General features: G+C 39.0%; 1 protein-coding gene across 1 annotated transcript in view; it reads left to right on the top strand.

Annotated features, from left to right (window-relative positions):
* dachd (dachshund d) overlaps positions 1–12,304 on the top strand; it is a 95,757-nt gene that overhangs the window by 52,639 nt on the left and 30,814 nt on the right. The window contains exon 3 of the mRNA XM_030786392.1: positions 1,787–1,948. Coding sequence (XP_030642252.1) covers positions 1,787–1,948 — 162 coding nt within the window. The remainder of the gene's footprint in view (positions 1–1,786; positions 1,949–12,304) is intronic.

Consider the following 12,304-nt stretch of genomic DNA (forward strand, 5'->3'; position numbering starts at 1 on the left):
GTCTCGTTGGTTGTTCAGTCTAAAAAGAGGGCGTTATTCAGCCAGTGATTTGTTGGGAATGTAGTTGGCTCAGTTACGTCGGGGAACTGCAGATATGAAACATTTTTTCCATTGTTCTTTTTTTTTTTTTTTTTTTTTTTTTTGAGTCTGTGTCTCTCTTTCTCACAAACTTTCCAAAGATTCAGACATCCAAGAAAAAGTTTAGCCATTGTACATCATATTAAATAATTTAAATTTCACCCTTCTGGAAACCTGCCCCCCTGTGTTCTTGAACCAAGATTTTAGAACTATTACTAAAGTGAGAATAATTGCAGTGAATAACCCTCTTCAATGTACCTTTCTCCTGCAAGAGAACTGCTGCCCTTTCACATTATGGATGTATGAAGTTATCGACAATGGACAGTACACTTTATATTTATTAAATAAAAATCCACACAATCTGAGATCATGGAATTCACCAAGCACTTCAGAAAGGAGGTCTGCTTTGATTAAACCATTTACTTCATTCCATTAATCTCAATGTATTCATTCAAGGCTCTTTTCAAGGCTCTGTCTTTCAGTTTTCCAGGGTCTCTCATTCAGTTGAATTGAAAATGACAATACCTCTTTTTACCATCTCACCTGCTTCTCAGCGGCCCTTTTAACCAAATCAGACAATAAGAGAGCAACTTATTATTGTGACTGTAGCCAGAGGTATTTGAATCACAATGTTCCCTCACATTCATTTAGGATGACAATGGGTTTGGATATCCGTTTAATACATTCGACATGTATATCGTTGAAATAGGTTGGAAGTACATGATGTCTGCCGACGAGCATTTTATTTCCCATCTGAGGCTTCCTCACTGTTGAGTGCAGTTTGTGTTCACTATGTCACACTTCCCCATCCGCTTATTTACAAACAGAAACCATGGCAACATGTCACATCTGATATGTTATCCGGGCTCCATCTGTCACCATCAAAGCACAGTGGCATCAGCTCTAGGTTTGAGGGAAACAGTATGAGAGAGAAAAAAATAAAAAAATAAAAGCAAAAAAGAGAAATCAGAGGCGACGTTTTTGACAGTCAGACTTACAGCAGACAACATCTCGTCAATGTGATGTGCCATCTGTGTACTAGCAAATAGGGGAGTTTTTTTTTTTTTCTTTTTTTTTTTTGTTTGTGCTGGAATGCAAATGTTATGTTCTAGTTCAGATGTTGCGAGGTTGGCCTGCTTATGTAGGCAGAGTTGTTTAAGCTTTGACAGTGATGAGTGGCAACCAAAAGATAAATACTGTTTCTTTTACTTTTGTGCATAGCAGTACTCAAAAAAAACCAAAAAAACAAACAAAAGCAAAAAAAAAAACAAAAAACAAAATGATCACTCTGATGTCAGTCTAAAGGGGCTTATAACTCACCTCAGACATGGATGATGTATCTGGTGATGCTGTTGCTGACAAGGTAGGACTAGTCAAATCAAAGGCTATGGATTATCACCGTAGAACAGTAATGGAAGAAAACAGCCTTGTGAGTGACTTGAACACATCAAGAGTTAAAAACTGCTCCCAATTTATGTATTGCTGGTGAGAGACTGTGCTTCGTTAACTAGGGTGAGGGACTGACATTAGGCACATTTGGAACCATTGATCATTTGCATGAAGCACTGAATTCTATCTCTCTTGGCATGGGAATTTTGACTGTGCTCTTAATCATTAAAGTCCAGTGATAGACATTGTCATGAGTCAGATTTGAATGCGTGATACTGTTTTACACTTCTTGTTACAACGTTTCCTCTCTTTCCCGAAGGCCTCACAGCAGCAGCTGCTGCGGCTGCGGCTGCCACTAATGCTGCCATTGCTGAAGCCATGAAGGTAAAGAAGATCAAACTGGAGGTGATGAGCAGCTACCACGGCAACAACAACCAGCACGGGGCAGACTCAGAGAATGGAGACCTCAGCTCCAGTGTTGGTGAGTTTCTCTCCCATCATTTAGTCAGTCACTGCACAGTTGACTCTGTTTTAGCCTCCACAGCCTTTTTACCACTGATCCCTTATCAGTTAAGAGTATAAGGACATATTTAGTACACTTACATGAAAGATAAATAATGTAGCGGAATACAAAATTTGAATCACCTTGACTAAAGTCAAAATTTAGCCACATGTATCGCTTTAATTTCACCCATCCTGACTTTATTTTTAATGTAGGATAATATAGTTGTAGCACACAAGAGCCAAACACAAAAATTGTATGTCTGTGAAAGGAAATATATGTTATAGAAATACATGAGTAGAGTACTCCCCTTTGCCGTAATTCCCTCATGATTATGTCTCAAGTGTTGTTTCATCTTTTCCCGAACAATCAAATTCAGTTGCTAACCAGCAACGCGTTTCTGAAATAGAACACATTAACAACATCCATGAATAGTTTATCCCAAAGCTAATAGCCATTAAGTAAGCTTTTTAATTCAATTTGTGGGAGAAAATTGACTTTGAGAATCTCCCATTTCAATTAATACTTTCTGATTTTTGGCAATGTTACTCAAAAAGCCATTTCTTCCTATGGAAATCGCAGTGTGGGTGTAAAACCACAAATCCATTACAAATGATGCTCTTAATCCCCGAGCTGAATTATAGCTATGATTTCCAGCCTGAATAGCCACCATGTGTTGAGGATTTCCCAGCTGCGTCTGACACCGCAGATTCAAGAAACAGAATGTGTCCTCAGCTGATTTAACAAAGGAGAATGCACGAGCCGTGAGGTCATCAGCCCAACGCGAAGAGGCCCGCGAGGTCACTGAAATAAAGATAAATGTGAAGAAGAGCAGCAAGGCTATGGCAATGAAGCTAATAAGAAACTGTTTTATCTTTTTACAATTTAAATTGTAACCTTGAGCATGCAGGCTCCCACAAGAATAATAATTCCAGGAGCCCCAGCAGTCACTGGGACTGCAGAAGTAAAGGCATTAGCGCTCTGAGTAAAATATATGGCCGCGACGCCTCTCTGGCCCATCCACAATCAATTGGATTCTTTTGCTTTAATATTTACTCGCAGCGATGAGATGCTAGTCTGCATGGTGATGAACAGTGTGCCAGTGGCGTTTGAAGGTGACCTGTCACCGCGTATGGACAAATCTCTCGCTTGCCCGAAATGTACAAAATAAATCATTAAAGCAGGCAGGCTCTCATTCCCTGGGATTTAAATCAGCTCAGATTTATGATTTGAATTAATGCTTCGTTTGGTCAAAGAAATGGTGGCCCGAGACAAATGATGCTCGGGTACTGAAGCCATCCTAATATTGATTACTGGATGTCTGTGCAATCTCTTGTTTATATCAAGCACTCTCCTGTGACAGGGTAGCCAATAGGAGTCACCTCCCATGATAAGGAGGAAAAATACAGCCGGCTTTATTCAGCCAAGAGCAGGCAGCTTCTTTCAGGATTTAATTGCGACATAAATTAGGTTTTTAAGTGAAATGGACAATGTTTTCCATCCCCGTCTCTCGGCAAATTTCTCTGCTGCTCAGAATCATTATTATATTAAAACATAAAGGTCATTCCACCAGACCGGAGAGACAAATGAAACACTATCTCACATTCGAAACTTCTCCATACGTCTGTCTGTAAAGAAAAAAAAAAAGAAAAAGAAAGAAAAGAAAAAAAAAAGAAAACAAAGAAAAAAAATGTTTCACTGCTGTCTGTCTTTGGCTTTGTATCAATTGCTTTTGACATCTGAATGCCTAATATGTACTGGCTTCGAGACCACAATGCAGTTGGAATGCAATAGCTCTAAATCATTTCACAGGATATAGACATGACTTTACTGGTTGGGAACTTTGTTTGGCTGCAGCGTGTTTCTGGACCTCGGTCACTGATGTCAGCTCCTCAGGTCGAAGATGATGATTAAGTGAGTTCATGCTGAATTAGAGCAGCTGTTTCTAGCAGGGTTTATCTGGGTTTTATGGTTAATAGAGCTACATGAAACTCAAATTTTGTATCCATAAAAGGCATACAAGTATCACTACAGTTACTGCTTCAATTTCTAGTGATACTGCTGCTGCCATTTCTCCTACTAAAAACATGATAACTGTTAGCACTACTATTACTAGCTCTAATAGTAGTTATAATAGTGATATTAGTAATAATAACGATGTAGTTTTTAAGGAGCTCTGGGGAGCGCACCATCTGCATTGTTTCCTGACTGGAAAAGCACTTTTTTCTGCTGGAACTCCTTTGCATTGTGTGCATCTTGTCAGAAATGCAGACAGTTTTACACAGAGTGTGAAGGACAGTCCGCTCTCTTCAGAGCTCCTCGTGTTGCCTTTGTGCTGATGTAAATGAAACAGGCAAATGTTTCCTTTCACATTACATTTTCAGCGTAATTACCCTGGTTGACTTACATCTATAGTATTAAAAACAAAAAAGGAAGAAGAAAGGAGCATGGAAGTAAATAAATAAAAAAATCACATTGCTTATCCAAGTTAGAGCCGCGTAACCCTAAGATCTTGACTGAGGACAGATGGAGGAGGTACCAAATGATCAAGCCTATCTTGCTCAGACCCCTTTGATTTCTTTCTCGCTTTTTAAGGAGTTGAGGGTTCACATTTCGCACTGTGTGGATTGTTCCGTAAGCTCACTGGAAATGCCACAATTACAGATCACAAGCCAAGCAAAACATGTGCGACATACTGCCTAGGAGAGAAATAAACAGTGATCCATTCCCTCCCATTGAGTTGACCCGAGCCAGAACTTTCATTATTCTTTGTAAAAAGCAAAAAAAAAAAAAACACTGTTAGCTTCCCTCCAACAAACACCTGCCAATTTAAGGGCAGGAATTGCTTTTTCTTTGGACGGAGGAAAAAAAAAAAAAAAGGACCACAAGTATTTGGGACCCTGGGCTAAGGAAATCATAAGAAAGAGTCCCAAAAAAAGAAAAGAAAAGAAAAATAGAATGGCTCTCTGTGTCGCAATCGAGTGTCGTTTTGCATCTGATTCCTTGCCACAGCAACGTTAATGGACCTTAAATCCTCTCCATAATTAGATGGGGGAATTGTGCATATCACCAACCAGATGATGCTGCCATAATGAAATAAGCGACACAAACTTTAAGTCAGCTTGCATGTGTGCGTGTGTGTGCGTGTGTGTGTGTGTGTGTTTGTGTGTGCGAGTTAGCATGATCAGACCCAGCTCAGGCCAGCCTCATGCTCTGGTCTTGGGTGGTTAGAGGGAGGGGAGGTGGAGTCACCGCTGGGCCGGTGACAGGTGTCTGTGGCAGAGACAGAATTAAAAGTGAAGTGAAGGGAGATGATGGGTGGGCCTCCCACGACTGGTGAGGTCAGGCCGCTAATTCCAGCAGGCTTCTCCTGGTGGAGGAGGCCAGCACTCCAGAGATAGATCTGTATTGAGACCGCAGCTGCAAGCGTGGAGGAGCTAATTGGTCCTTATCTTGCTGTCCCATTCATCTTCATTTTTTACCAATTACTGAGCATTATCTGTGTTCTCGGTTGGATATGGGAGTTAATCCTTTTTGGTTAAGCTGGTGGTGCCGCTTGCAAATTTCCACTGGTTGAAGGGGAGGGGGTGAAGAAGTCAAAGCAAAAACAAACTCAGGGAAACTTCCTGTCATTAGGCGCAGGAAGGAATCGATTGAAAATGACATCACTTTAAAGAAAGAGAAAGAAGTGGGTGGAGGGTGGAAGGGAATCAATTATTGGTGTTATAATTCAAGCTCTTGTTTGCAAACGTAGCAGCCCCATTGATTAAGTTGTTCCCATCGCTCTTGCCATTATTGACTTGTTAAAACCATATTTTCTTCTCATCAGTGGTTTCAAATTTGCGGTTTCACAGATAGCGGTGCTTAAGAGCTTGTATTAATTATTCAGACTATATTAATTCATGCCTCTGCTTGCCAAAATATTCTTTGGCATTAAATTCAACATAAATTTTTTTTTTTTCAAAGTTCGCTGATACCCCGACATCCCTGGATTGCAGATGAAAACTTTTGTACTATTACTGTGCCATAACAAATGGCTGAAAATGAAAACTGAACTGTAACCATGGAGAAACATTTGGCTGATACCATTCACTGCCATTGTCATAAAAAGTCTTGTCACTACATCAGTATCACCATGTCAACCGATCCTCGCATGGCTGATTTCTTATCAAAAGACGACAGTTGTAGGCATGACGATGATTACAGGCAATGTAAGCAGCAGAAAACAAAACAATAAATAAAAATAAAAGACTAATGTTTTCTAACACAAACATCCATCATGCATTCAGTCAGTGCCCCCCCCCCCCCCCCCCCCCCCCCACAAAATCAACCGGCACGTACACGTTGAAGCTCTATTTAGCGTAAGACATCCAGACTCAATGCAAGCCCTCTTAAAATAGCCCCCAAACGTTGCTGGATGGAGTCAACCATGCCTCCTACTCTTTGATAGGGATCTGTTTGGTCACACACTGCAGCAGCTGTCAGCTCAGTCCAACTGCTGTGATTTAATTAGTCTGTTTATGTCCTTTCTAATAATAAATCCCACTCTGCAGAAGGACAAATTCAGCAAGGCTTTTGTCTTTGTTTTCAGGCTGGTGGCCTCACACTGCTAAATACGGATGGCAACCCCCACCTCCCTCTTGTAACCGAAGGCTTTGGAGAAAATGACCAAAAAAAAAAAAAAAGTCTAGCTCTCCTTAGGTGCCTTACAGATAGGTTATCAGAAAATTAAGAGAACGATTCGCAAGGAGACTTAAATAGTTATTAACTGTGTTTCTTCACGGTTGTTTCAATATTATACAGAGCGTGAGAGACAGAGCAATGTTCCTCAAAAACACAATATTTGCTCCTCAGCCACTAACAATTTGTATTTACAATATTGTTTTTTTTTTTTTTTTTCTTATTTATTTTCTCAAGTCAGACTGAACGTTAGTGAAGGATATTCCATTGTGTAAGAGAAAGCATTAGTACTAGCAGGAGACTACAGGTTGACAGAGGGAGTGCAGGAGTTGTGTTTGGCAGAATGAGGTCTCTCTTGGGCATTCGTCTTCTGAGTGGCTCTATTAGTGTGCTGTGCTCCTGGGAAGCAGGTGACAGATAAGTGGAGAGCGTCACACATTTTAATAGAATTTCAAAAGATAACTTGATAATCATTTATTTTTAATGATGCCGAATGGCTCGTTCTGATGCTGGTTGCATCGACAGTTAAGCATCAGCATAAAATTGAATATGCATGATCTGAAAGAAGGGGGTAAAAAAAAAAAGAAGAAAAAAAAGCATGCAAAAATGGTGTACACAAATGCCTACAACTGCAAAAAATAGATAACAAAATGGGAATTGATTAAACATTATTTCTGTAATGATCCATATCGAGCGTTATGATCTTTGAAAAGCAGAGGCGCGTTGGTATTGTTATTATTGTAGCTGAGTATAGCATGGTACATAAACTGCTGTAATACTAATATTTGCATTGCAGTCTTACCCAGTTACTCCAGACAGGCAGAAATGAAACTGAGAGAAAAAAAAATACATATATACAAGTGACCAGTTTACTTGTCATTCCAAATCAATGTTGGGCTTCATTCACTATTAATTGGACAAATTAATTCACAGACATTTGATTCAGTGGTGAGGCATGCGTGTGCCAGTGTTTTGTTTTTTTCTTTTTCCCTTCTTTCCACTAATCTCTGTCAGGTTACATTTCTAAGTGGAATTGAGTGACCTTTGAAGGCAAAGATAGAAGTGAAGAGATTGGCACAATTTGAAAAGACAATGTCATTTGCTGTAAATGTGATATGAGTAATAAATGACATTCAACCTATCACAGATGATAAGCATTTGCAGTGTGTAATGTGAAATATGCACATGCTTAAAACAGTTAGAATATTCTACCAATAGGTCATCTTACGACATCTTACGGAGAGATTAACCCAAAATGAGCTCGTAACATATTACTGTTGTGCCACTTTTCTGCTGATGGAGAGGATGCTGTATGATAAAGCATGGTCAGAATTTTAAAGCGATTATTGCAATGATAACATTGCAGCAATTAAAATATGAAGGATGAAGGCACAGTGATAATCACACAAAAACATCACTCGGCCATCGAATACCATTAACCTGATAGATAGACGGGCAAGGAATCTTGGAGTTTGGTCAGTCATTACGGACGACACGAATAATTCAGTCGCTTAAAGTCGTAGTAATCTGTTATCATGATGGGACAATTCATATTTTCAACAGTTCATAATATCAGGCCTTGAAATGTCTAGACCAAGATTAAGGAGTGTAAATCAAGAAGCTGACTAACTGACAAACTTGTTAAAATGTGACATTCTTTGAATTTTTTTTCTTTCTTTCTTTTTTTTTATTTTTTGGAATCTAAAGAGTCGGGAAGCACTAGATGTATTCTGTGTTTAATCATGGGAATTATAAAACATGATCCTTTGTTTCTGTTCAGATTCACACAAGTACACTGTAAAAAATTATACATTTCTTTTTAATGAAATATAATCTTTTCCTTTATACCATTTTCATCATCATTATCACCATCACTCTCACTGTCTTACTATGAGAGACACTTTGCATTCTCAGCGTCCAAGCTGCAGGACATAGTTCATGCTATTGACTATTACTTGCATTCAGTGGCATCCATGTTTATCTCTGCATCAAGTTTCAAGTAATGAAACTCGATCTGTCATTCATCATGTTATGAGTCCCATGCAGTTAAGCACAATTATCTGTCTTCTGAAATTGTACATCAGTATTACTGTGCATGGGCTGATGTTTAAAAACAAACAAACAAGCAAAAACATCTAAATGAAGTCATTATTAGTTATGCCAGAATGCTTTTTTTCATGGAAAAGGGAATCTCTAGTCAGGAAATATATACATTAGTATGTTGTCACTATCCTATTTCAGCGCACATCTCTTCTACAGATGTGCATCTTAAAAATATACCACACAGCAGCACCGCATTCACCAATATAGATGAATATGACAGACATAACAAATATTCTATTGTAAAAGATTCCAGCATTGGCTGAAGACTGAAACAGAGTGATCTGATGCTAATTTTGTAATTAGGACAGATGAACCTATGACCAGACTCATCCACTCAAAAGCCTTACACCAACGGAGCATATCGTGATTGATAACACCGTTCAATATATTTCATTTCAGAGTCTGAGTCAGATGACAACTGCTTGCCATTGACTGAAAGCAATCTTTTTAAAAGGGACCCCTTTCCTAAGTATCAGATGGAAATGATTCCTCTCGCTCTGCTTGGGTGTCACAGCTTCTGAGGAGGGACGAGTGAGGGATATTGATTGTGCTTGAATATATTGTGCCCTTAGTGGAAACAGCTGCTAGAAATACCCTACTACCCCCCTCACACACACACACACACACACACACACACACACACACACACACACAATGGTGTCTGCAGTTTATTGAGAATGATATGGGACAAATTCAAGCTGAAACCAATTCGAATCCAAATTGGGTGAGCTCTCAGTAATGTATCCTGAAGGCCTGCATCTGGGCATCTCTGACCATGTGAGTAATTATGTTAACCAGATCAAGTTACAGCTCTAGAACCGCTGTCATTACTGCGACATGAAAGCTCATTGTTTGACTGTAAATTGAAATGAATGAAAACACTGCATAGACGTTTTTGGTTTAATTGCTAATCTCTCAACAAGACGTATTATATTTTCAACTGTGTGTTTCTAAAATAGAAAAATTTAAGATAGGATCAAAAAGAAGAAAAAAGCTTTTTCATAGGACGTTTCTATTCTTGATGATGACATAATTAATTTGCCTAAGATGAATGCACTTCTTACAAGTCATTCTAAGTAAAACCATCTGCTAAGTAATATGGCCTCCATATTATAGTTGTATTCAAATTGCATCCCATTATTAAGTGATTTTTATATGTAGTCATTTTATTATAACTTCATTTTATTATAATTTAAAAGGCTGCTTAATCAAGAACCGAATGGCATTTCAGCGTCTGAGAATTTTGAGTCAGAACTTTATGGGGATCTTGGTAAACATAACGGATTGCGGATTAATGTCAGTGCTGTGTAACAGGTATAGCCAATGGAATAAAACCACTTCACCATATGCCAAGAACTGCTGTTATGCCTTTATCATCCTGAAGGGAAAAAAAGTAGAGTAAAACAATGCTGTCTGTCTCTGCCATAATCCCTACCACATGTTTGCTTTGATGGTTCTCGGGGTGGCGTGGATAATTATGCTACCTCATCAACCCAGAGATGTGTACTTGTTATACATTTTTTTTTTTTTTTCATACTGCTCAGCTTCGCAAGTGTGTAATAGATGTTTTTCTTAGCCCTCTGTTTCTTATTAGGCTCTCTCACTCTCAGTAAAGAATAGTAAAGTCACAATATAGATTCCCTGTTAATACAACAGTTTTCTGTGGCTTTTATAATAGTGCTTGTCATGCAGCTCCCATCTGTTGCTGTTTGTTTATAGTACACATGTGTTTGTGATTGTGTGAATCTCTTTTTTTTTTCTTTTTTAAAGCAGGTATTTGTTTCTTTTGTATCCAAACAAATACGCGATGTCATTTCATGATTAGCATTAATAGTGTGAACACAAAAGACAAGAGGCCTCGGTGTTTTTTTCTTTTTTCTTTTTTTCTTTTTTTCAGTTTCTTCAGTTGCCATTGACACTTCTAGGCAGTAGGTGGTTACATCAAAGTGTAGTTCCTTCTCCACAGCCCCTAATGAGTTACAGGGTTTCCCAGCTTCGTCTGGGTCTGTCGTCTTAGAATGAGGAACCATTCTATGGCCTATCCGGAATTCTGGACTTGGCTTGCTTCTTTTATTTACAGTGGCACCTTGTGTGTGAGCATTTGGTGTGTGGTGTATTTAATCGCGAGTCTGCATCTCCAGATTTCTTTGAAGGATCACGGGCAGAAATTCATTTACATCAACAATACGTTGTTGATTGCTGGATTTGAGAACACCAAGCTGCTGCTTTTCATAAAACATTTGCTTCTTTTTTAAATATATTTTCCAAATCCCCAATTTAACCACACCATGGTACACTCACTAAGCCATGTGCACAGGACCATAACTTTAACTTTGACTGGGAAAAAGGTGCAATCAACATGGTGCATTTTTACCAGGCCAGTTAATGGATTTGCAAATATATGTTTGTGTCAGTGGAAAACACGAAAAAATTTAATAGTTTCAAAAGGAGTCCACACTCGTGAAGAAGAAATGGATAAGAAACTAATTTTCAACATCTGTGTGACAGACAGTTCAGAGGGATTTTTTTTTTCTCTTTGTTTGTTTTCAAATCAAGGGGCTGACCAAAACACGTTTGTTTGACAAGAGTATTTATGGCATGTTGTTCCGTCACCCAGGACTCACAAACAAAGACAGATAGGCTGGAAACAAGTAATTTAATTAGCGCTGGAACCCGTCTCTGACTGCTGCTAACCAATTATACATTCCGCAAGCATCTGCAGGTCCTATTTCACAAGGGGGAGAGAAAGCAAATCTTCTCTGGCCCGAGCTTATACAGTACATCTTTCCGTTTCCATTTAAGAGAAGGTAAATAGCACAGACCGACAGCTTCATTAGACAGCATCTGAGCAGCAGCAGGCAGATTGTCGCTTAAATAGTGGGCTTTTACTGGAGGGCTAAGCGGTGACCTCAGATCAATTACAGCTGACATTATTGTTTGTCGTGAGCTCTTCCAGGACAGAGAGGCAAAGACACACCGAGACGGGGTAACCGCTGAAAATGTAATTTTCCCCCTCTTTTGCCTTCATTCCACAAACAATAAATCATTCAGTTGAAGAGATAATAAAGTGCCAAGTAGGAGCTGGTTTAATTTTTGTCAAGGGAAATCTTCCGCACTCACGAGGATAATGCAAAGGGAAAGGAGCTGTGGGCAACAGACATTCCAGACAAGGATCTGAAGCCAGAGGTTCACCTTAGCCTCTCCGTTCTCTCTGCCCAAAGGAAATAAGACATGTTTCAGGACATTTACCACCACAAGTTAATGCAATGAATGTCAACGTGCTAGTGCTATCCAAAACACAGGAAAGATTATTTCAGTATAGCACATTATTTGCATCTAGATATGCTGTTAACAGTTTTTTTTGTTTGTTTTTTTTTTCTTTTGGTAGCAAAATTGTAAGACGCGTATATTTGCATTGTACATGTTGGCTGTCCAGCAATGCTATATATATATAGAGAGAGAGAGAGATAGATAGATAGATAGATAGATAGATAGATAGATAGATAGATAGATAGATAGATAGATAGATAGATAGATAGAATTCCTGCAGCC

This window comes from Chanos chanos, chromosome 10, assembly GCF_902362185.1.
Source record: "Chanos chanos chromosome 10, fChaCha1.1, whole genome shotgun sequence".
In the NCBI taxonomy this organism is placed as follows: Eukaryota; Metazoa; Chordata; class Actinopteri; order Gonorynchiformes; family Chanidae; genus Chanos; species Chanos chanos.